General features: G+C 50.5%; 1 protein-coding gene across 1 annotated transcript in view; it reads right to left on the minus strand.

The window, feature by feature from the left end:
* Window positions 1-22,141, minus strand: part of vwa5b1 (von Willebrand factor A domain containing 5B1) — a 308,019-nt gene that overhangs the window by 125,219 nt on the left and 160,659 nt on the right. Inside the window, exon 15 of the mRNA XM_085967564.1 lies at window positions 12,437-12,769. Coding sequence (XP_085823690.1) covers window positions 12,437-12,769 — 333 coding nt within the window. The remainder of the gene's footprint in view (window positions 1-12,436; window positions 12,770-22,141) is intronic.

A 22,141-nucleotide genomic window follows, 5' to 3' on the forward strand; every position in this document is an offset into this window, starting at 1 on the left:
TACTCTCCACTTGCCTGGATGAATGCAGCTCCAACAACACACAAGAAGCTCAACACCATCCAGGACAAAGCAGCCCACTTGATTGGCACCCCATCCTCCACCTTAAACATTCACTCCCTCCACCACCGGCGTACCGTGGCTGCAGTGTGTACCATCTACAAGATGCACTGCAGCAACTCGCCAAGGCTTCTTCGGCAGCACTTCCCAAACCCGCGACCTCTTCCACCTAGAAGGACAAGGGCAGCAGGTGCATGGGAACACCACCACCTGCAAGTTCCCCTCCAAGTCACACCCCATCCTGACTTAGAAGTATATCGCTGTTCCTTCATCGTCGCTGGGTCAAAATCCTGGAATTCTCTCTCTAACAGCACTGTGGGAGCACCTTCACCACACGGACTGCAGCAGTTCAAGAAGGCAGCTCACCACCACCTTCTCAAGGGCAATTAGGGATGGGCAATATATGCTGGCTGTTATAAATCTCATCATCAAGAAACTACTTATGAAATAACACTGGACGGCCAGCTGGTGGCGCCGTCCAAGGAGTATAAATACTCGGGCGTTGGCCCCAGCTTGCCAGGGACATTTTGTAAAGACAAGGAGCTAGTGAAATACAACTAGACCTCCATGTTCAGAAACAAGTTGATTAAAGCCTTGCTTTATACTCAAACCAAGTGTGTAGTGAGTTTTATTACATCACAGGCCTTGGCAGCGACGCCCACATCCCGTGAATGAATAATAAATAAACATTTTCTGTCTAAGCTGCAGCGCTGTGCTCCCACCCCGTGTGTCCCCGGATTTGGTTCAGAAAATATGGTCACCCTACTTTACAGTCCATATTTACCCAACTGACCCTTGATTTTCAAAGGCTCAATTTTGTAGTCCTGATATGAATAAAATGCATTTACAAAGATGTCTGTCTTTGATGTAAAAGATTACAATTCCCAGGCTGTTGGATTCAATCCTTATCCATATTCATGATTCGGGAGTGGGCCTCATTGATGGTGAATGAATGCCTCTCTGAATGCCAAGGCTAGTATACATGCATGCAGTATCGCACAAAGATTTTGCACACTTTGGATGGTACCTCTGTGATCGAGGTACGAAACCATTGTTTGAGCACACCAAACCTCAACTTTTTCACTTTTTGGGCCCTGTTGTATCTCTCTTCTATGAGGTATATAGAAATCTATGAATGATTCATGAACCATTGCCACAATGCCCCAAGAGCCAGCCACGTATCTGTTATCCTATTCAAATAAAGCAGGCACATATCATGGGCTAAGAGAGAAAAAATTATAAAGAAAGAAAAATTTATATCAGTGTGTCACAAAAGGGAGTCACTAATAAAACATCAGGGGGGAAAAATTCAGTGTAGCCCCGTTTGGGGCGCCATTATCAGCCGTGCGCAAAGTTTAGCGCCTTGTGCTAATTATCGCCCCCGACGGCAAACTTGGCTTTTATCGCCCCTGGAGGCGCAAAGGCCGAGGAGTGAGGCGCTACCTCAGAGCGCTGGCGAAGCTCATGTGATGTCAGTCAGCAATGGAACAGACACACTGGCGCCAGCCAGTTCTTAAAGGGGTGGGTCGATCTTGCTCTCCACCCACACCCTGCTCATTGCAGCCTTGAATCTCGGCCTGGAGAGACCTGTACATCAAATCTGCTGTAAAGAACAATGGAGAGGCCCAGGGAAAGAGCTCAGAGTGCAGCCCCCATAGTCTCTTCTAAATCGATACAAGGAAGGGCAAATCAAAATGAACCTGCAAAGTGCTGCTCAGTACCCAAAACTCCTTCACACAGCGTTGAATCTCTCCAGAAGTCTCTCTCTCTCTCAGAATTCGTGGTGCAAAAATGTCGCCAACAAAAAAAGGCAAGAAGCGGTCGCCTTTAAATCGCGCTCCCCCAGTCCCTTCCTGACTGCAAAACGCTCCCCTCAACCTGTCGTTGCTAGCGGCAGGCAGTAAGGCAGAGGCGCCACTCAATATCCAGTCCGGGGCGCTACCAGGGCTTTGCGCACTCGACTGACATCACGATCTGCTGGCGCAGGAGATCATGGCAGTAGTGTTTAGCGCCGCCGCAAAATGTCTAGTTAATTTCGCGAGCGGCGCAAACATCGCCGCACCCGGGTGTTAGTTGCTTTGCGCCCCATTAGCGCCCTCTTAAGGCGCTAACGGGAGGCGCAAACCAACTGAATTTCTCCCCCCAGGACTATCCTATTGGTGAGGACTGGGTACACAAGCGAAGCAAGTTCCTGTTTAATAACTATTGAAGTATTTACGTGACATAATTCAGGGGCAGCCCATGAGGAGAATGTCTTTTCTGTGTGTCTCTTGCTGAATTTTAATCAGTGTGTCACAGCAGACTCCGTGCACTTTCATCAATGATAACAATTGTTCCGTAAAACGATATGAGATGCTGAATGAAGCGGACAGAGAATTTAATGACTTACTAAGTGCAAGGTTGATATACGGCACCAGTTTTAATGAGATACACCTCTTTAAGGATGCCAAGCACTCTACAATTGGGATCTAGACAGGGTAACCCTTGGACTTCGATTGATTTATACTGGCTATAAATCACAAGCTCCACGGCATTTCTTTGCAGCCATGATCTGGGTGCACAAGAACAAAAGGAATACTGGAAAACAATCGCCCAAGAACTAGAGGCCATGGAATGTTCCAGTAATCAGCTGTTAATTATTCCACAATATACTTGTCGTTATGGCCGGACATTTCTTCATTGTTCGCTGTGAATGTCATTACACATGGGGGGAGATTTCTGGCTTCACCACCTGAGAATGGATCACCCACCAGTTACAGAACCCCCCTGATTTTTATTCCATTATGTGGCACTGCCCAGGTATGTCCTGTCCACAAAAAAACAGGACAAATCCAATCCGGCCAATTACCACCCCATCAGTCTACTCTCAATCATCAGCAAAGTGATGGAAGGTGTCACCGACAGAGCTATCAAGCGGCACTTACTCACCAATAACCTGCTCACTGATGCCCAGTTTGGGTTGCGCCAAGACCACTCGGCTCCCAACCTCATTACAGCCTTTGTCCAAACATGAATTCCAGAAGTGAGGTGAGAGTGACTGCCCTTGACATCAAGGCAACATTTGACTGACTGTGGCATCAAGGAGCCCTAATAAAATTGAAGTCATTGGAAATCATGGGAAAACTCTCCACTGGCTGTAGTCATACCTAGCACAAAGGAAGATGGTTGTGGTTGTTGGAGGCCAATCATCTCAGCCCCAGGACATCGCTGCAGGAGTTTCTCAGGGCAGTGTCCTAGGCCCAACCATCTTCAGCTGCTTCATCAATGACCTTCCCTCCATCATAACGTCAGAAATGGAGATGTTCGCTGATGACTGCACAGGGTTCAGTCTCATTCGCAACTCCTCAGATAATGAAGCAGTCCATGCCCACATGCAACAAGACCTGGACAACATTTAGGCTTGGGCTGATAAGTGGCAGCTAACATTCATGCCACAGAAGTGCCAGGCAATGACCATCTCCAACAAGAGAGCATCTAACCACTGCCCCTTGATATTCAATAGCATTACCATCGCCGAATCCCCCAACATCAATATCCTGGAGGTCACTATTGATCAGAAACTTAACTGGACCAGCCACATAAATACTGTGGCTACAAGAGCAGATCAGAGGCTGGGTATTCTGTGGCGAGTATCTCATCTCCTGACTCCCCAAAGCCTTTCCACCTTCTACAAGGCACAAGTCAGGAGTGTGATGGAATACTCTCCACTTGCCCAACAACACTCAGGAAGCTCAACACCATCCAGGACAAAGCAGCCCATTTGATTGGCACCCCATCCACCACCTTAAACATTCACTCCCTCCACCACTGGCGTACTGTGGCTGCAGTGTGTGCCATCTACAAGATGCACTGCAGCAACTCGCCATGGCTTCTTAGACAGCACCTCCCAAACCCACGACTTCTACCAACTAGAAGGACAAGGGCAGTAGGCTCATGGGAACACCACCACCTGCAAATTCCCCTCCAAGTCACACACCATCCTGACTTGAAAATATATTGCCAATCTTTCATCGTCGCTGGGTCAAAATCCTGGAGTCCCTCCCTAACAGCACTGTGGGAGTACATTCATCACCCTTGTTTAAAAAGGGAGAAAAGGATAGACCGAGTAATTACAGGCCAGTCAGCCTAATCTCAGTGGTGGAAAAATTATTGGAAAGAATTCTGAAGGACAGGATAAATCTTCATTTAGAAAGACATGGATTAATCAAGGATAGTCAGCATGGACTTGTTAAGAGGAGGTCATGTCTGACAAATTTGATTGAATTTTTTGAGGAGGTAATAAAGAGGGTAGATGAGGGTAGTGCGTTTGATGTAGTTTATATGGACTTTAGCGAGGCCTTTGATAAGGTTCCACATGGCAGACTGGTCACGAAGTTAAAAGCCCATGGGATCCAGGGCAAAGCGTCAAGTTGGATTCAAAACTGGCTCGGAGACAGGAAGCAGAGGGTAATGGTTGATGGGTGTTTTTGTGACTGGAAGGCTGTTTCCAGTGGGGTTCTGCAGGGCTCAGTACTAAGTCCCTTGCTTTTTGTGGTATATATCTGATGCACTATCAACAACACCAAAGACTACGAGTTGAACTTATACGAAGTAGGCTTTTATTGACTAAGAACTGGAGCATGCCTCTGCTAGTGGATCCATCCTAAGAGCTCCCGGGGGAAGGGTGGTGAGTCACCTTTATACCCGGGCTTAGGGGTGGAGCCAGGGGCGGAGACATGCCCGGACCTGTACAGAGTTAACAGTGGTTTACCACACAGACATGTACAGAGTTAACAGTGGTTTACCACAATATCAATGATCTAGACTTGAATATAGGGGGTGTGGCGGAGCCACTGAATGACTCTGGGCAACTGTATATAATTCCCTTTAACGATGTTCTAACACCAGCCTAAGCCTGTACCATGGCGTTAGACATTACTTTGTTTTGTATGTAGTGTTTTGTATGTATGGGGCGTGGCCCCTTTAAGAGCGTGGGAAAATGCAGGTAAACGCGATGACGTCACGTCGCAAACCACGTGACCGCCCAGGCAGTCCTCGTGGAATCTCCATCTTGTTAAGACCTGTTTTCGTGGTTCTCCTGTATCGATCTCAACAAACTGTTTGAACTCGTTTAGTTTCACATTAAAGGCCTGTTTGATTGATCTCCTGAGTCGACCTCAGTTATTAGTTAGGAATTCATCAATTCCTACAGGGGTATGATTAAGAAGTTTGCAGATGATACTAAAATCGGCTGTGTGGTTGATACTGAAGAAGGAAGCTGTAGACTGCAGGAAGATATCAATAAATTGGTCAGGTGGGCAGAACAGTGGCAAATGAAATTCAATCCGGAGAAGTGTGAGGTAATACATTTGGGGAGGGCTAACAAGGAAAGGGAACACACATTAAATGGTAGGACACTGAGTAGTGTCGAGGAACAAAGGGACCTTGGAGTGCATGTCCACAGATCCCTGAAGGTAGCAGGCCAGGTAGATAAGGTGGTTAAGAAGGCATACGGAATACTTGCCTTTATTAGCCGTGGTGTGGAGATGCCGGTGGTTGGACTGGGGTGGACAAATGTAAGAAGTCACACAACACTAGGTTATAGTCCAACAGCTTTATTTGAAATCACAAGCTTTCGGAGCGCTGCTCCTTCGTCAGGTGACGTCACCTGACGAAGGAGCAGCGCTCCGAAAGCTTGTGATTTCAAATAAAGCTGTTGGACTATAACCTGGTGTTGTGTGACTTCTTACATTTATTAGCCGTGGCATAGAATACAAGAGCAGGGGAGATGTGATTGCACTAGAGAGGGTACTTAGGAGATTTACAAGGATGTTGCCGAGAATAGAGAATCTTAGCTATGAGGAAAGACTGGATAGGCTGGGTCTGTTTTCCTTCGAACAGAGGAGGCTGAGGGGAGACCTTATTGAGGTGTATAAAATTATGAGGGACATAAATAAAGTGGATAGAAAGGACTATTTCCCTTAGCAGAGGGGTCAAAAACCAGGGGCCACAGATTTAAAGTAATTGGGGGAAGGTTTAGAGGGGATTTGAGGGGAACTTTCTTCACCCAGAGGGTTGTGGGGGTCTGGAACTCGCTGCCTGAAAGGGTGGTAGAGGCAGGAACCCTAACCACATTTAAAAAGTACTTGGATGTGCACTTGGGATGCTGTAACCTGCAGGGCTACGGACCAAGAGCTGGGAAGTGGGATTAGGCTAGATAGCTCTTTGTTGGCCGGCGCGGACATGATGGGCCGAAATGGCCTCGTTCCGTGCTGTAACCTTCCATGATTCTATGACTGCAGCGGTTCAAGAAGATGGCTCACCACCACTTTCTCAAGGACAATTGGGGATGGGCAATAAATGCCGGCCTTGCCAGCGACGCCCACATCCCAGGAACTAATAAAAAATCTACAAAGCCGAAAATCAACCCCCTTCCTGCCCATCAGACCACCCCTCCTCCCCAGTACTTTTCCGACCCACATTTGCCTGCCATGCCCCCAACGCCCCCCCCACTGCTGACCCACAGCCCCACCTATGTACTTGGGCCGTCAGCATATGTGGCAGCCCGAAGCTGGAGCTTTAGCACTTTAATGCTGTATTTTACAACTGTGTGCACCATCAGTTGTGCAAGCTAACACTTGTACAGGTATTTAGCCCAGTCATTGTCAGACATGTGGTACCATTACTTAAAGTGGTTTTCTTTGGATGCGCGTGAATCTTGGAAGCCTAGAACCCGGGGAGAACTCTGCTGCTCTTCTTCGAAATAGTGCCATGGGATTTTTACTTCCATCCGAGAGGTAGAAGGGGTCTAGGTTTAATGCCTCATCTGAAAGACAGCACTTCTGACAGTGCAGCACTCCCTCAGTCTCTCTCTCTCTTCTTCTCTGGGAGTCTCGCATCGGGCATACGGACGATGTGACCCGTCCATCGGAGCTGATCGAGCGTGGTCAAAGCTTCGATGCTGGGGATGTAGGCCTGAGCAAGAACACTGACGTTGCTGCGCCTATCCTGCCAATGGATTTGCAGGATCTTGCGGAGGCAGCGTTGGTGGTACCTCTCCAGTGCTTTGAGGTGCCTGCTGTACATGGTCCATGTCTCTGAGGCATACAGCAGGGCGGGTATCACTGCTGCTCTGTAGACCATGAGTTTAGTGCCGGGTTTGTGGTCCTGGTCTTCAAACACTCTCCTCCTCAGGCGACCGAAGACTGCACTGGCACACTGAAGGCGGTGTTGGACTTTGTCATCAACTTCTGCCCTTGTTGACAGTAGGCTCCCGAGGTATAGAAAGTGGTCCACGTTGTCCAAGGCCTTCTCGTGGATGCCCCTCTGACAGTGCAGCATCCCCTCGGTGGATTGTCTCACTGTTAGATGTGAAAATTGTGCTTGAACCCCTGGTAACGAGGCCAGCTGGTGCTTTTCCAGAATCTCAGAACAGGAATTTGTTTTAAATAATAATCTGTATAGTCTGCTGGCCCCTTTCTCCTGTGAAGTTCCTTCCTTTCCAATGCAACATTTAACCTTTTCAGCAGCAGAGACACGTTTACCCAGTTGAGTGCTGCAGGGCTGTCGGGGCAGCACTGATTACAACAGCTCTCCCTGGTTTGATCAGTGAGAAGAGATTCAAAGATCGACAGGGTCATTTCTGAGATACAACCTTGTCAATCCTGAGAACCTTGCCACTCAATTAACCGCTAAAACGTTTTTTAAGTCAGATTCTAGCAAATCAAATATGAATTTTTGTAAAGTTATCCCATAGAGTCATATAATTATACAGCACAGAAAGAGGCCCTTCGGCCCATCATGTCCACACCGGCCATCAAGCCCCTATTCTAATCCCATTTTCCAGCACTTGGTCCGTAGCCTTGTATGCTTTGGCATTTCAAGTGCTCATCTAAATGTTGTGAGGGTTCCTGCCTCTACCACCCTTTCAGGCAGTGAGTTCCAGATTCCAACCACCCTCTGGGTGAAAATGTTTTTCCTCAAATCCCCTGTAAACCTCCTGCCCCTTACCTTGAAACTATGCCCCCTGGTTATTGTCCCCTCTACTAAGGGGAAAAGTTCCTTTCTATCTACCCTATCTATGCCCCTCATAATTTTGTACACCTCAATCAGGTCCTCCCTCAGCCTTCTCTGCTGTAAGGAAAACAACCCCAGCCTGTCCAGTCTCTCTTCATAGCTGAAACGCTCCAGCCCAGGTAACATCCTGGTGAATCTCCTCTGCACCCTCTCCAATGCAATCACATCCTTCCTATAATGTGGTGACCAGAACTGCACACAATATTCCAGCTGTGGCCTAACTAGCGTTTTGTACAGCTCCAACATAACCTCCCTGCTCTTATATTCTATGCCTCGGCTAATGAAGGCAAGTATCCCATATGCTTTTTTAACCAGCTTATCTACCTCTCCTGCTGCCTTCAGGGATCTATGTACATGCACACCAAGGTCCCTCTGATCCTCTGTCCTTCCTAGGGTCCTACCATTCATTGTGTATTCCCTTGCCTTGTTAGTCCTCCCAAAATGCATCACCTCACACTTTTCAGGGTTAAATTCCATTTGCCACTGTTCTGCCCATCTGACAAACCCGTCTATATTGTCCTGTAGCCTGAGACTTCCCTCCTCGCTATTTACCACTCCACCAATTTTCGTGTCATCTACGAACTTACTGATCATACCTCCTACATTCATATCTAAATCATTAATGTACACTACAAACAGCAAAGGACCCAGCACCGATCCCTGCGGTAAACCACTGGACACAGGCTTCCAGTCACAAAAACAACCTTCGACCATCACCCTCTGCCTCCTGCCACTAAGCCAATTTTGGATCCAATGTGCCAAACTGCCCTGGATCCCATGGGCTCTTCGTGACCAGTCTCCCATGTAGGACTTTGTCAAAAGCCTTACTGAAGTCCATGTAGACTACATCAATTGCACTAACCTCATCCACGCACCTAGTCAGCCCCTCAAAAAATTAAATCAAATTGGTTAGACATGATCTCCCCCTGACAAAGCCATACTGACTATCCTTGATTAATCCTTCCCTCTCCAAGTAGAGACTAATTCTGTCCCTCAGAATGTTTTCCAATAATTTCCCTACCACTGATGTTAGGCTCACTGGCCTGTAATTCCCTGGTTTATCCCTACTACCCTTCTTGAATAATGGTACTACGTTAGCTGTCCTCCAGTCCTCTGGCACCTCCCCTGTGGCCAGAGAGGATCTAAAAATTTGTGTCAGAGCCCCTGCAATCTCCTCCCTTGCCTCACACAGCAGCCTGGGATACATCTCGTCTGGGCCTGGGGATTTATCCACTTTTAAAACCGCTAAAACTGCTAGTACCTCCGCCCTCTCAATACTAATTTGTTCAAGTATATCACAATCCCCCTGCCTGATTTCTATGCCTACATCATCCTTCTCCATAGTGAACACAGATGCAAAATATTCATTTAAAACCTCACCCACATCTTCCGGCTCTACACAGATTGCCACTTTGGTCCCTAATGGGCCCTACTCTTTCCCTGGTTATCCTCTTGCCCTTAATATGCTTATAAAACACCTTGGGATTTTCCTTTATTTTGCACACCAGTGTTTTTTCATGCCCCTCTTCGCTCTCCTAATTTCTTTTTTAAGTACCCCCCTGCACTTTCTTTACTCCTCTAGGGCTTCCATTGTTTTTAGTCCTTTGTATCTGCCAAAAGCCTCCCTTTTTTTCCTAATCCATTCTTGTATATCCCTTGACATCCAGGGTTCCCTGGGCTTGTTGGTCCCACCCTTGACCTTTACGGGAACATGTTGGCATTGTGCTCTCTCTATTTCCCACCTCTACAATACAACAATTTGTATTTGTATAGCGGCTTTAACATAGTAAAACATCCCAAGGCACTGCACAGGAGTATTTTAAGACAAAAAATCTGACACCGATCCACATAAGGATAAATTAGAGCAGGTGACCAAAAGCTTGGTCAAAGAGGTAGGTTTTAAGGAGCTTCTTAAAGGAGGAGAGGTAGTGAGGCGGAGAGCTTTAGGGAGAGAATTCCAGAGCTTAGGGCCTAGGCAACAGAAGGCATGGCCACCAAAGGTTGAGCGATTATAATCAGGGATGCTCAAGAGGGCAGAATTAGAGGAGCGCAGATATCTCGGGGGGGTTGTGGAGCTGAAGGAGATTACAGAGATAGGAAGGGGCGAGGCCATGGAGGGATTTGAAAACAAGGATGAGAATTATTAAATCGAGGCGCTGCTTAACCGGGGCGCATTGTAGGTCAGTGAGCACAGGGGTGATGGGCGAACGGGACTTGGTGTGAGTTAGGACACGGGCAGCCGAGTTTTCGATGACCTCAAGTTTACGTAGGGTGGAATGTGGGAGGCCAGCCAGGAGTGCATTGGAATAGTCAAGTCTAGAGGTAACAAAGGTATGGAGGAGGGTTTCAGCATCGGATGAGCTGAGGCAGGGGCGGGGACGGGCGATGTTATGGAGGTGGGAGTAGGCGGTCTTTGTTGTGCTGCGGATATGTGGTCGGAAGCTAATTTCAGGGTCAAATATGACACCAAGGTTGCGAACAGTGTGGTTCAGCCTCAGACAGATGTTAGGGAGAGCGATGGAGTCAGTGGCTCGGGAACAGAGTTTGTGGCGGGGACCGAAAACAATGGCTTCAGTCTTCCCAATATTTAATTGGAGAACATTTTTGCTCATCCAGAACTGGATGTCAGACAAACAGTCTGACAATTTAGAGACCGTGGAGGGGATTGAGAGAAGAGGTGGTGAGGTAGAGCTGGGTGTCGTCAGCACACATGTGGAAACTGATGCTGTGTTTTCGGATGAAGTCGCCAAGGGGCAACATGTAGATGAGAAATAGGAGGGGGCCAAGGATAGATCCTTGGGGGACACCAGAGGCAATGATGTGGGAGCGGGAAGAGAAGCCATTGCAGGTGATTCTCTGGCTACGATTAGATAGATAAGAATGGAACCAGGCGAGTGCAGTCCCACCCTGCTGGACGACGGTGGAGAGGTGTTGGAGAAGGATGGAGTGGTCAACCGTGTCAAAGGCTGCAGACAAATCAAGAAGGATGAGGAGGGATAGTTTACCTTTGTCACAGTCACAAAGGATGTCATTTGTGATTTTGATGAGAGCTGTTTTGGTACTGTGGCAATGGCAGAAACCTGATTGGAGGGATTCAAACATGGAATTGCGGGAAAGATGGGCACAGATTTGGGAGGTGACAATACATTCAAGGACATGTTGCAGGTACAAACACGTATAAAAAGCTGCGAGTAACATCAGCAGCAATTCACACTGGCGCAGCTGAATGGTTCCAGTAATTTGTAATTGCAAGGCCGTGGAATTATTGTGGAGCAGAAGCGTTGGCAATTCCATCATCCTGGTTTTTAGGAGATTGCATCTAACCAGCATCGTCAACCAGCGTCGTCAACCAGCGTCGCCAACCAGCATCACCAACCAGCATCGCCAACCAGCGTCGCCAACCAGCGTCGCCAACCAGCATCGCCAACCAGCATTGCCAACCGGCATCGCCAACTGGCATCACCAACCGGCGTCGCCAACCAGCATCGCCAACCATCGTTGCCAACCAGCTTCACCAACCAGCGTCGCCAACTAGTGTCGCCAACCAGCGTCACCAACCGGCATCGCCAACCAGCATCGCCAACCATCATCGCCCACCAACATCACCAACCAGCATCACCAACCAGCGTCGCCAACCAGCGTCGCCAACCAGCATCGCCAACCGGCATCGCCAACCGGCGTCGCCAACTGGCATCACCAACCGGCATCGCCAACCGGCATCGCCAACCATCGTTGCCAACCAGCTTCACCAACCAGCGTCGCCAACTAGTGTCGCCAACCAGCGTCACCAACCGGCATCGCCAACCAGCATCGCCAACCATCGTCGCCAACCAGCATCGCCAACCATCGTCGCCAACCATCGTCGCCAACCAGCATCGCCAACCATCGTCGCCAACCAGCATTGCCAACTAGTGTCGCCAACCGGCATCACCAACCAGCGTCGCCAACCCAGCGTCACCAACCAGCGTCGCCAACCGGCATTGTCACCTCCAGCCAATAAGTGTCATAACTCAAGCAGTGATCCCATTACTCGCCCAGCTCTAATCTGTCTCCATTTAGAAAAAGCAGTCGCACCCCCGCCCTCCTCCGCCCCCGCCCCCACCTCTGCCCCACACCCACCCCGGCCCCCGGCCCCCATCCCCCAGCCCCCATCCCCCAGCCCCCATCCTCCGCTCCCGCCCCCACCCCCTCCCCACCTGTGCCCCACACCCACCCCGGCCCCCATCCCCCACTCCCCCACCCCCACCCCCCGCACCCAGCCCCCCCACACCCTGCCCCCCAGCTGCTCCCCTTAATGCTCAGAATTATTGGTGCAATGACTCACCAGGTTCTGTGTAGCTGCCAATCGATGCACTCTCTGTGGATGACCTGGAAGTGATACTCCCGTCACTGTGCACCATGCCCTTTCCTGTGGTGGATTGGTGCAGGCTGGATTGTACCTGGGTCACGTCCAAATCCTGGCTACACGAAACACAGTTTTGATGCAGCAAAGACGGCCTCCTTTTTCCAGCAAGCCTTGACCTTGTGGTGTTTGTGCAAGAACCTGTTACATTTATCTGCAGATAAACATGATCAGCGTGCAGTATTAGTTCACCTAGCTGAGCTGCAGTATAACAAAGCGCGTCGGTATATGTTCCGAGATGTAGCTGAGTGTAAACTGGGATTATCAACAAATGACAATATGTAGATACAGGGAATATTGGTAATCTAAATCGCCAAGGTGGATGAAAAGGCTTTTTATTTTAGATGTACAATTGTTCTGAGTTTCACACTTGACAGATCTCTTATACAAAAGCTTCCTATTAAATGTAATCTTTTGCATATTTCCAACACTCCAATACTAAGTTTCTTGAATTATAATTTGAGAAATTAAACCACAGGAAAGTTTCTTTTCATTTCATATATTGCATTTTTTGTCAATTTTCTCCAGTCCCCTCACAAGATAGCAACATAAATACAGTCTTAACTATCCAATCAAGAAAAGCTATCACCCCATCACACCACAACACCTGTGCCTACAACATTAAGGTATTTGCCTCCACTCCTCTTTCTAGTAGTCTAATCCAAATCTGACATCAATCCTATACCCCTTGATGCAGGGCTCTAGGTTTACCTTTTCTATTTAAGATCTCACAGACTTCTACAAGGTCCCCCTTCACTCAGTTCCTTTCAAAGTTAAAGAACCCCAATTCCTCTAATCTGCCTTTACAGGTCTGTTGCTGGGGATTAGCCTCGTGGCTATTCTCGGCATTGCTCCAGAGCTTCAGTGTGTCCTCTGCCTTTCCTTAATTAAACCATAAGGAATCACTGGGTTGCCCCAGCGTCATCAAACAAAAGAAACCTAACAAAAGTGCCCACTTTTTAGAGGGGCACAAGTCATAAAGAACTTGAGCAAAAACAAAACAAGGGCAACTTATGAATTTAAATAATAATATTATTTGCCTAAGCCAGTATGCCCTCCAGTGCCCACCAGTCGCGTGCTCCTTCTCCAGGGCCACCTTGGTGATCCACTCAAAACAGTTTATTTTGTAAATAATAAAACGTTGCATGTCACTGAAAAAAAAGCTAATGGGTGATTTGCAGCAAAAGGCACAAAAAGCTGAATTGCTGTGCTCTCAGACGTACCCGACAGCCCATCTCCAATCGGAGGTTTGCAATCTCTTATACTTTACTGATTATTCATGACACTCCCTGCATTTCCTTGTGCATATTGGCCACTCCAATGTGGGTGATGCAGCCGGTTACTGCGCAGTAATAAAGGAATCTCCACTGTGAGAACTTAAACAAACTGAAAACATCTTTCAACATTAGACAACACAGTAAGCACTGCACTCGCACACAAGCAGTAACTAGTGGATGAGCAGGATTTGTGAGCGTAGAGCCTATTCCAGCTGTAGAGCCTATTCCAGCTGTAGAGCCTATTGCAGCTGTAGCATCTATTCCAGCTGTAGAGTCTATTCCAGCTGTAGAGTCTATTCCAGCTGTAGAGCCTATTGCAGCTGTAGCATCTATTCCAGCTGTAGAGTCTATTCCAGCTGTAGAGTCTATTCCAGCTGTAGAGTCTATTCCAGCTGTAGAGCCTATTGCAGCTGTAGCATCTATTCCAGCTGTAGAGTCTATTCCAGCTGTAGAGCCTATTGCAGCTGTAGCATCTATTCCAGCTGTAGAGCCTATTCCAGCTGTAGAGCCTATTGCAGCTGTAGCATCTATTCCAGCTGTAGAGTCTATTCCAGCTGTAGAGCATATTCCAGCTGTAGAGTCTATTCCAGCTGTAGAGCATATTCCAGCTGTAGAGCCTATTCCAGCTGTAGCATCTATTCCAGCTGTAGAGCCTATTCCAGCTGTAGAGCCTATTCCAGCTGTAGCATCTATTCCAGCTGTAGAGTCTATTCCAGCTGTAGCATCTATTCCAGCTGTAGAGCCTATTCCAGCTGTAGAGCCTATTCCAGCTGTAGAGTCTATTCCAGCTGTAGAGCCTATTCCAGCTGTAGAGCCTATTCCAGCTGTAGAGTCTATTCCAGCTGTAGCACCTATTCCAGCTGTAGAGCCTATTCCAGCTGTAGAGTCTATTCCAGCTGTAGAGCCTATTCCAGCTGTAGCGCCTATTCCAGCTGTAGAGCCTATTCCAGCTGTAGAGTCTATTCCAGCTGTAGAGCCTATTCCAGCTGTAGAGTCTATTCCAGCTGTAGCGCCTATTCCAGCTGTAGAGTCTATTCCAGCTGTAGAGCCTATTCCAGCTGTAGAGCCTATTCCAGCTGTAGAGCCTATTCCAGCTGTAGAGTCTATTCCAGCTGTAGAGCCTATTCCAGCTGTAGAGCCTATTCCAGCTGTAGAGCCTATTCCAGCTGTAGAGTCTATTCCAGCTGTAGAGCCTATTCCAGCTGTAGAGTCTATTCCAGCTGTAGCGCCTATTCCAGCTGTAGAGTCTATTCCAGCTGTAGAGCCTATTCCAGCTGTAGAGTCTATTCCAGCTGTAGCGCCTATTCCAGCTGTAGAGCCTATTCCAGCTGTAAGTCTATTCCAGCTGTAGAGTCTATTCCAGCTGTAGAGCCTATTCCAGCTGTAAGTCTATTCCAGCTGTAAGTCTATTCCAGCTGTAGAGTCTATTCCAGCTGTAGAGCCTATTCCAGCTGTAGAGCCTATTCCAGCTGTAGAGCCTATTCTAGCTGTAGAGTCTATTCCAGCTGTAGAGCCTATTCCAGCTGTAGAGCCTATTCCAGCTGTAGAGTCTATTCCAGCTGTAGAGCCTATTCCAGCTGTAGAGCCTATTCCAGCTGTAGAGTCTATTCCAGCTGTAGAGTCTATTCCAGCTGTAGAGTCTATTCCAGCTGTAGAGCCTATTCCAGCTGTAGAGCCTATTCCAGCTGTAGTCTATTCCAGCTGTAGAGTCTATTCCAGCTGTAGAGTCTATTCCAGCTGTAGAGCCTATTCCAGCTGTAGAGCCTATTCCAGCTGTAGAGTCTATTCCAGCTGTAGAGTCTATTCCAGCTGTAGAGTCTATTCCAGCTGTAGAGTCTATTCCAGTTGTAGAGCCTATTCCAGCTGTAGCATCTATTCCAGCTGTAGAGCCTATTCCAGCTGTAGAGCCTATTCCAGCTGTAGAGCCTATTCCAGCTGTAGAGCCTATTCCAGCTGTAGAGTCTATTCCAGCTGTAGAGTCTATTCCAGCTGTAGAGCCTATTCCAGCTGTAGCATCTATTCCAGCTGTAGAGTCTATTCCAGCTGTAGAGTCTATTCCAGCTGTAGAGTCTATTCCAGCTGTAGAGTCTATTCCAGCTGTAGAGTCTATTCCAGCTGTAGAGCCTATTCCAGCTGTGGAGTCTATTCCAGCTGTAGAGTCTATTCCAGCTGTAGAGTCTATTCCAGCTGTAGAGCCTATTCCAGCTGTAGAGCCTATTCCAGCTGTAGAGCCTATTCCAGCTGTAGAGCCTATTCCAGCTGTAGAGCCTATTCCAGCTGTAGAGTCTATTCCAGCTGGAGAGTCTATTCCAGCTGTAGAGCCTATTCCAGCTGTAGTCTATTCCAGCTGGAGAGTCTATTCCAGCTGTAGAGCCTATTCCAGCTGTAGAGTCTATTCCAGCTGTAGAGCCTATTCCAGCTGTAGAGTCTATTCCAGCTGTAGAGCCTATTCCAGCTGTAGAGTCTATTCCAGCTGTAGAGCCTATTCCAGCTGTAGAGTCTATTCCAGCTGTAGAGTCTATTCCAGCTGTAGAGCCTATTCCAGCTGTAGAGTCTATTCCAGCTGTAGAGTCTATTCCAGCTGTAGAGCCTATTCCAGCTGTAGAGTCTATTCCAGCTGTAGAGTCTATTCCAGCTGTAGTCTATTCCAGCTGTAGAGTCTATTCCAGCTGTAGAGTCTATTCCAGCTGTAGAGTCTATTCCAGCTGTAGAGTCTATTCCAGCTGTAGAGCCTATTCCAGCTGTAGAGTCTATTCCAGCTGTAGAGTCTATTCCAGCTGTAGAGCCTATTCCAGCTGTAGAGTCTATTCCAGCTGTAGAGTCTATTCCAGCTGTAGTCTATTCCAGCTGTAGAGTCTATTCCAGCTGTAGAGTCTATTCCAGCTGTAGAGCCTATTCCAGCTGTGGAGCCTATTCCAGCTGTAGAGTCTATTCCAGCTGTGGAGCCTATTCCAGCTGTAGAGTCTATTCCAGCTGTAGAGCCTATTCCAGCTGTGGAGCCTATTCCAGCTGTAGAGTCTATTCCAGCTGTAGAGTCTATTCCAGCTGTGGAGCCTATTCCAGCTGTAGAGTCTATTCCAGCTGTAGAGCCTATTCCAGCTGTGGAGCCTATTCCAGCTGTAGAGCCTATTCCAGCTGTAGAGCCTATTCCAGCTGTAGAGTCTATTCCAGCTGTAGAGTCTATTCCAGCTGTGGAGCCTATTCCAGCTGTAGAGTCTATTCCAGCTGTAGAGCCTATTCCAGCTGTAGAGCCTATTCCAGCTGTTGAGCCTATTCCAGCTGTAGAGCCTATTCCAGCTGTAGAGTCTATTCCAGCTGTAGAGTCTATTCCAGCTGTAGAGCCTATTCCAGCTGTAGAGTCTATTCCAGCTGTGGAGCCTATTCCAGCTGTAGAGTCTATTCCAGCTGTAGAGTCTATTCCAGCTGTAGAGTCTATTCCAGCTGTAGAGTCTATTCCAGCTGTAGAGTCTATTCCAGCTGTGGAGCCTATTCCAGCTGTAGAGTCTATTCCAGCTGTGGAGCCTATTCCAGCTGTAGAGCCTATTCCAGCTGTAGAGCCTATTCCAGCTGTGGAGTCTATTCCAGCTGTGGAGTCTATTCCAGCTGTAGAGTCTATTCCAGCTGTAGAGCCTATTCCAGCTGTAGAGCCTATTCCAGCTGTAGAGCCTATTCCAGCTGTGGAGCCTATTCCAGCTGTGGAGTCTATTCCAGCTGTGGAGTCTATTCCAGCTGAGTGAACACTTTCAGGAGTTGGGCGAAACATTGGAGGAAAACAAGTTGGCCTAGAAATTCAGCTGTTTGCGCCAGCCGTTTGCGCCAGATTTCCGGCGCTATCCACTTAGCGCCCGGGCACCGCCGGATCTGCGCCTACGCCGAAATTCAGCTGGGCTTTAGCGCCGGCGCAAAGTGTTAGCGCCCGCTCAGCTGCGCGCGCATCTTATGACGTCATTCCGTCGTGCAACGCCGTTTGTGCGCCCCAAACCGGAAATTCAGTGGCGCCCGGCCGATGTGGGCGTGGCGCTGCTAAGAACTGTGAAATGGAACTCAACAGAGGCCCTGTGGGATTCGGGGAGCGCTAATTAAAGGGCACATCCACTCACCCATAAAAGCCAGCCATTTCGCTGCAATGACTTTACTGCTTTGGATTTCTGCACAGAGAGCAAGGCACAGAGATTACTGATTTCGGACACCATAGGAGAGGTATTTTTGGCTTCTAGCCAGTGCTTTGACATTTGCATCCTTGTGATTTTGCTGTTTGGAACTTTGTAATGGGGGCTGCATGGGGGGCCAACCCTCAGTTGCTACATTTTGTGCGAAGGGCTCGCAGACGCTTTGAGGGCCAGGCATGCCTAGACGCAGAGGGGCCATTAGGCGTCGCCAACGTAGGCCTTACCCAGTCAGGCAATACCGGGAGCTGGTCTCATATCTCACCATGACTGCGGCGCATTGTGTTAAGAGGCTGCGCTTCAGAAGGGAGGTGGTTGGAGAGATCTGCCAGCTGCTTCACGCAGATTTGCAGCCACAGCTCATGTCCAGGGCGTCTCTCTCGGTGGAAGTGAAGGTCACGGTGGCTCTCAGCTTTTATGCAAGCGGCTCCTTCCAAGCCGCTGCTGGGGACATTGCGAACATCTCCCAGTTCGCCGCGCATCGCTGCATCCGACAGGTCACCGAAGCACTTTTCGCGAGGAGGCACCAATTCATCTCCTTCCCCATGACCCAACACAAGCAGGAGCAGCGTGCAGTCGGATTTGCCAGGATCGCGGGCTTCCCCATGGTGCAGGGCGCCATTGACTGCACGCATGTGGCTATGCGGGCACCTATCCACAATGCCGAGCAATACCGCAACCAGAAGGGCTACCATTCCCTAAATGTGCAGCTGGTGTGTGACCACAGGCAGCGCATCCTAGCTGTCAATGCCCGCTTCCCAGGAAGCAGCCACGATGCCTTTATCCTGCACCAGACTACTGTGGCTGACATGTTCCAGGCACAGCCTCCACCAAGGGGATGGCTTATCGGGGACAAGGGCTACCCTTTGTGCACATGGCTCATGACCCCGCTCCGCGCGCCCAGGACCCCAGCGGAGCTGGCATACAACGAAAGCCATCAAGCCACAAGGAACCTAATAGAGCAAACGATAGGCGTCCTCAAGCAACGGTTCCGTTGCCTGGATCGTTCGGGCGGGTCTCTTCAGTATTCGCCGGATAGAGTCTCCCAGTTCGTCGTGGTGTGCTGCATGCTCCACAACCTGGCCATCCGCAGGACTCAGGCACTGCCACCTGACATTGCCCCACCACCTCAGGAGGACGAGCAGGAGGACCCTGAGGAGGAGGAGCACCAGGCCAGGAGGGAGCGACAAGGTCCAAGGGCCGTCCGCCGGGGGCTTATTGCTCGACACTTCTAGGCCCCCTGTCAAGGAATGGCCTGGGCCACTGAACGCAGCTGAAGGCAGCCGCTCCGCAAGCCCTCAGCCGGTAAACCCAACAACCACTTGAAACATGACACCTGCACATGGTGAATAAATAAACATCTTTATTTCAAAAACTCAGGGCCCTTCCCACATGGAAGAGCAAAACAGAGAAGACCCCCAAAAAACAGTCACAAACTTCTGTCACTCCCAAAACCTGGGGAGGACTAACAAAACATCACCATCCAAATGGCCTTCCTCACTGGCCTAACAAAAACAAGCCCCCCCCAAAACACAAACACCCCCATAAAACCAAACAACATAATGCCCCCCAGAACAGAAGCCCCCGCATCACCCAAACCCTCGCTCAACACACTCTATTCGGTGTGGCGAGAGGGCGAGTCCGTCGACAGCCGTCTTTTGCCCCGGCCCGTCCTGCTGCTGCGCCTCAAGCTGGGCCGTGAGGCTGTGGCGAGGCTGGGGGAAGGATCTTCAGGGCGACAAGGCGTCTCGCCAGATGCCCTTGGGGGTCGGCCTACACGAGGGCGGGCCCGGGAGGGGCCGGCTGGTGGCTGCTGCAGCTGTGGGTGGCCCTCTTCACTGCCTGCAGCAGCTCCTTGCACCCTGGCTGGGGGAGTGGCAGGCTCGCCTGCACCAATGGGGACAAGGTGGGTGATGCCAGGCGCGCGCTGCTCGCCAGACACACGTGCACTCGGGCGGCCTGGCCGGGGAGCAAGCGCGCCAAACTGTTGGTCGCCAGACTGGTGTGCGGCAGCAGGGCGGCGGCTGGCCTGGCGACGCCTCTGCGCCAGTGCGAGGGTGGCAGAAGTCAGTGCCCCAACTGCGCCGGCATGTGCCCGCATCTGCAGTGCCATTGTCTGCCCAGCACCTCTCAGCTGGCGACTGGCGTGCTGCGCTGCCTCGAGTTGTTGCACCCCCCTCTCATGCGCTGCCACAAGGAGCTCCACCCCCCTGGCGTGCGCTGCTGCGATTTGCTCCAGGCCCCTGGCCTGGGATTGGCCGAAAGCCACCACACTTTGTGCGAGGCTTTCGATGGCGTGAGGCATCTGTGCCACCACCTCCATGAATTCGACGTGCCGCCGCTCCGACGCCGCCGACATCTCGTCCAGGAGGCGCACCTCCTGGACGACGTCCGAGTCCGGACTGGAGGGCGCCTCCACCCTCTGGCCAGAAGGCTGGCGTGCCGCCGGAGCCTTGCCGTGTGCGGCCACGCCACTGGGACCAGGTTCTGCCCTCCCCTCCACCGCCTCCCCCCTCTGGGCAGAAGGCTGGCGTGCCGCCGGAGCCTTGCCGCGTGCGTCCATGCCACTGGGACCAGGTTCGGGGCTCCCCTCCCCCGCCTCCCCCTGGCTCTCCGGCACACCAGACGTCTCCCCTTCATTGCCATCTCCTGGAGCGGAGGAGGGCTGCTCCTCGACGTCCTCTTCCTCCGAGGGCCTGGCTGTCTGGGCTTCAGGGAGCACCTCCTCCTCACCAGCTGAAAGCAGGAAGGCACAAGTGTAGCTTTAGAGTGAGGACAGGCCGACAGCGAGGGAGGCCGCACTGGTGCATTATGCGCATTTTTCGGCCAGTGGGGAAGGATGTAGATCTGATGCGTGAGGGCAAGGAGAGAGGTGCACCCGGTCCTGTCCTTACCAGTGGGTTCCAGTATAGGGTCGGCGTCGCCGAGCGCCACAGGCCCAATCACCGGGTGACGCAGGAGTCGGGCCACCCTCTCTTCCAGAACCGTTAGCTCCTGGTAATCGCGAGGGCCTCCACCAGTGACACGCAGGCTCCTGGCGTTCCTCGCCAGCTTGGCCTGCAAGAGAAAGGAGGGCGTCTAAGTACAGTGTGGTGCCCCGTTGTTGTGTGTGAGTCCTCCCATGGTGGAATAGCTTGGACAGTGTGGTGCCCTGTTGCTGTGTGTGAGGCCTCCCATGGTGGAACAGCTTGGACAGTGTGGTGCCCTGTTGCTGTGTGTGAGGCCTCCCATGGTGGAATAGCTTGGACACTGTGGTGCCCTGTTGCTGTGTGTGAGGCCTCCCATGGTGGAATAGCTTGCACAGTGTGGTGCCCTGTTGCTGTGTGTGAGGCCTCCCATGGTGGAATAGCTTGCACAGTGTGGTGCCCTGTTGCTGTGTGTGAGGCCTCCCATGGTGGAATAGCTTGGACAGTGTGATAAGTGCAGAAAGAGCTATTGATTAACATGCAAGTGCCATTGCAGCGGCAGGAGGGCTGGGCATTAGACCTTTGATGTCCCTTTGGCCCTAATGGGAGGTGCACATGCAAGGATGAGGGGGACACTGGAAAGGGTACTCACCTTGACCAGCCGACATAGGTCATTGTATTTCTTGCAGCACTGGTCCGCACTCCTGGGAACATCGGAGTTGGAGGAGACCCTCCGGGCAATTTTGGTCCACGCCTCCCTGAACTGGCTCCTGGGAGCCTTCCTGCCACTAGCCGGGCACACGACCCGTCTTCTCTTGCGTACCCCATGAAGGAGCACACCCAGCGCATGCTCAGAGAACCGCTGGGCTCTTTCACGGGCCCTCTCCATTACCTCCAGGCGTTGATTTGGTACACAACCAGTCCTGAGGCCTAGTTGCAGGGCTACAGCATGCAGGGCGTGGCTGCAGTCAAAGTTGACCCTTCCCCCTTTAAGAGCTGGCCGGCGTCAGGGTGTCTGCTGACACTCACCACATGATCGCACCTGCGCTGCGCCCGGAATCGGCGTTATCAGGCCGCATCGCCGGATTAGCGCCTGAACACAGGGTTCCAACGCCTTTTGCAGCGCTCGGCCAAAAAGTTGGCCAAATCTACTGAATTTCGGCAAGCTCGCCTGCACTTTCCGGCGGCCGCTAAATTTGCCGAGCGCCCGACTTTAGCGCCGCAATAGCGTCCGAACTGAATTTCTAGGCCGTTGTCTTTAAGTCTACAAACCTGATA

Source organism: Somniosus microcephalus, chromosome 25 (genome assembly GCF_052327205.1).
Source record: "Somniosus microcephalus isolate GS21.2 chromosome 25, FLI_Smic_1.0, whole genome shotgun sequence".
Classification (NCBI taxonomy): Eukaryota; Metazoa; Chordata; class Chondrichthyes; order Squaliformes; family Somniosidae; genus Somniosus; species Somniosus microcephalus.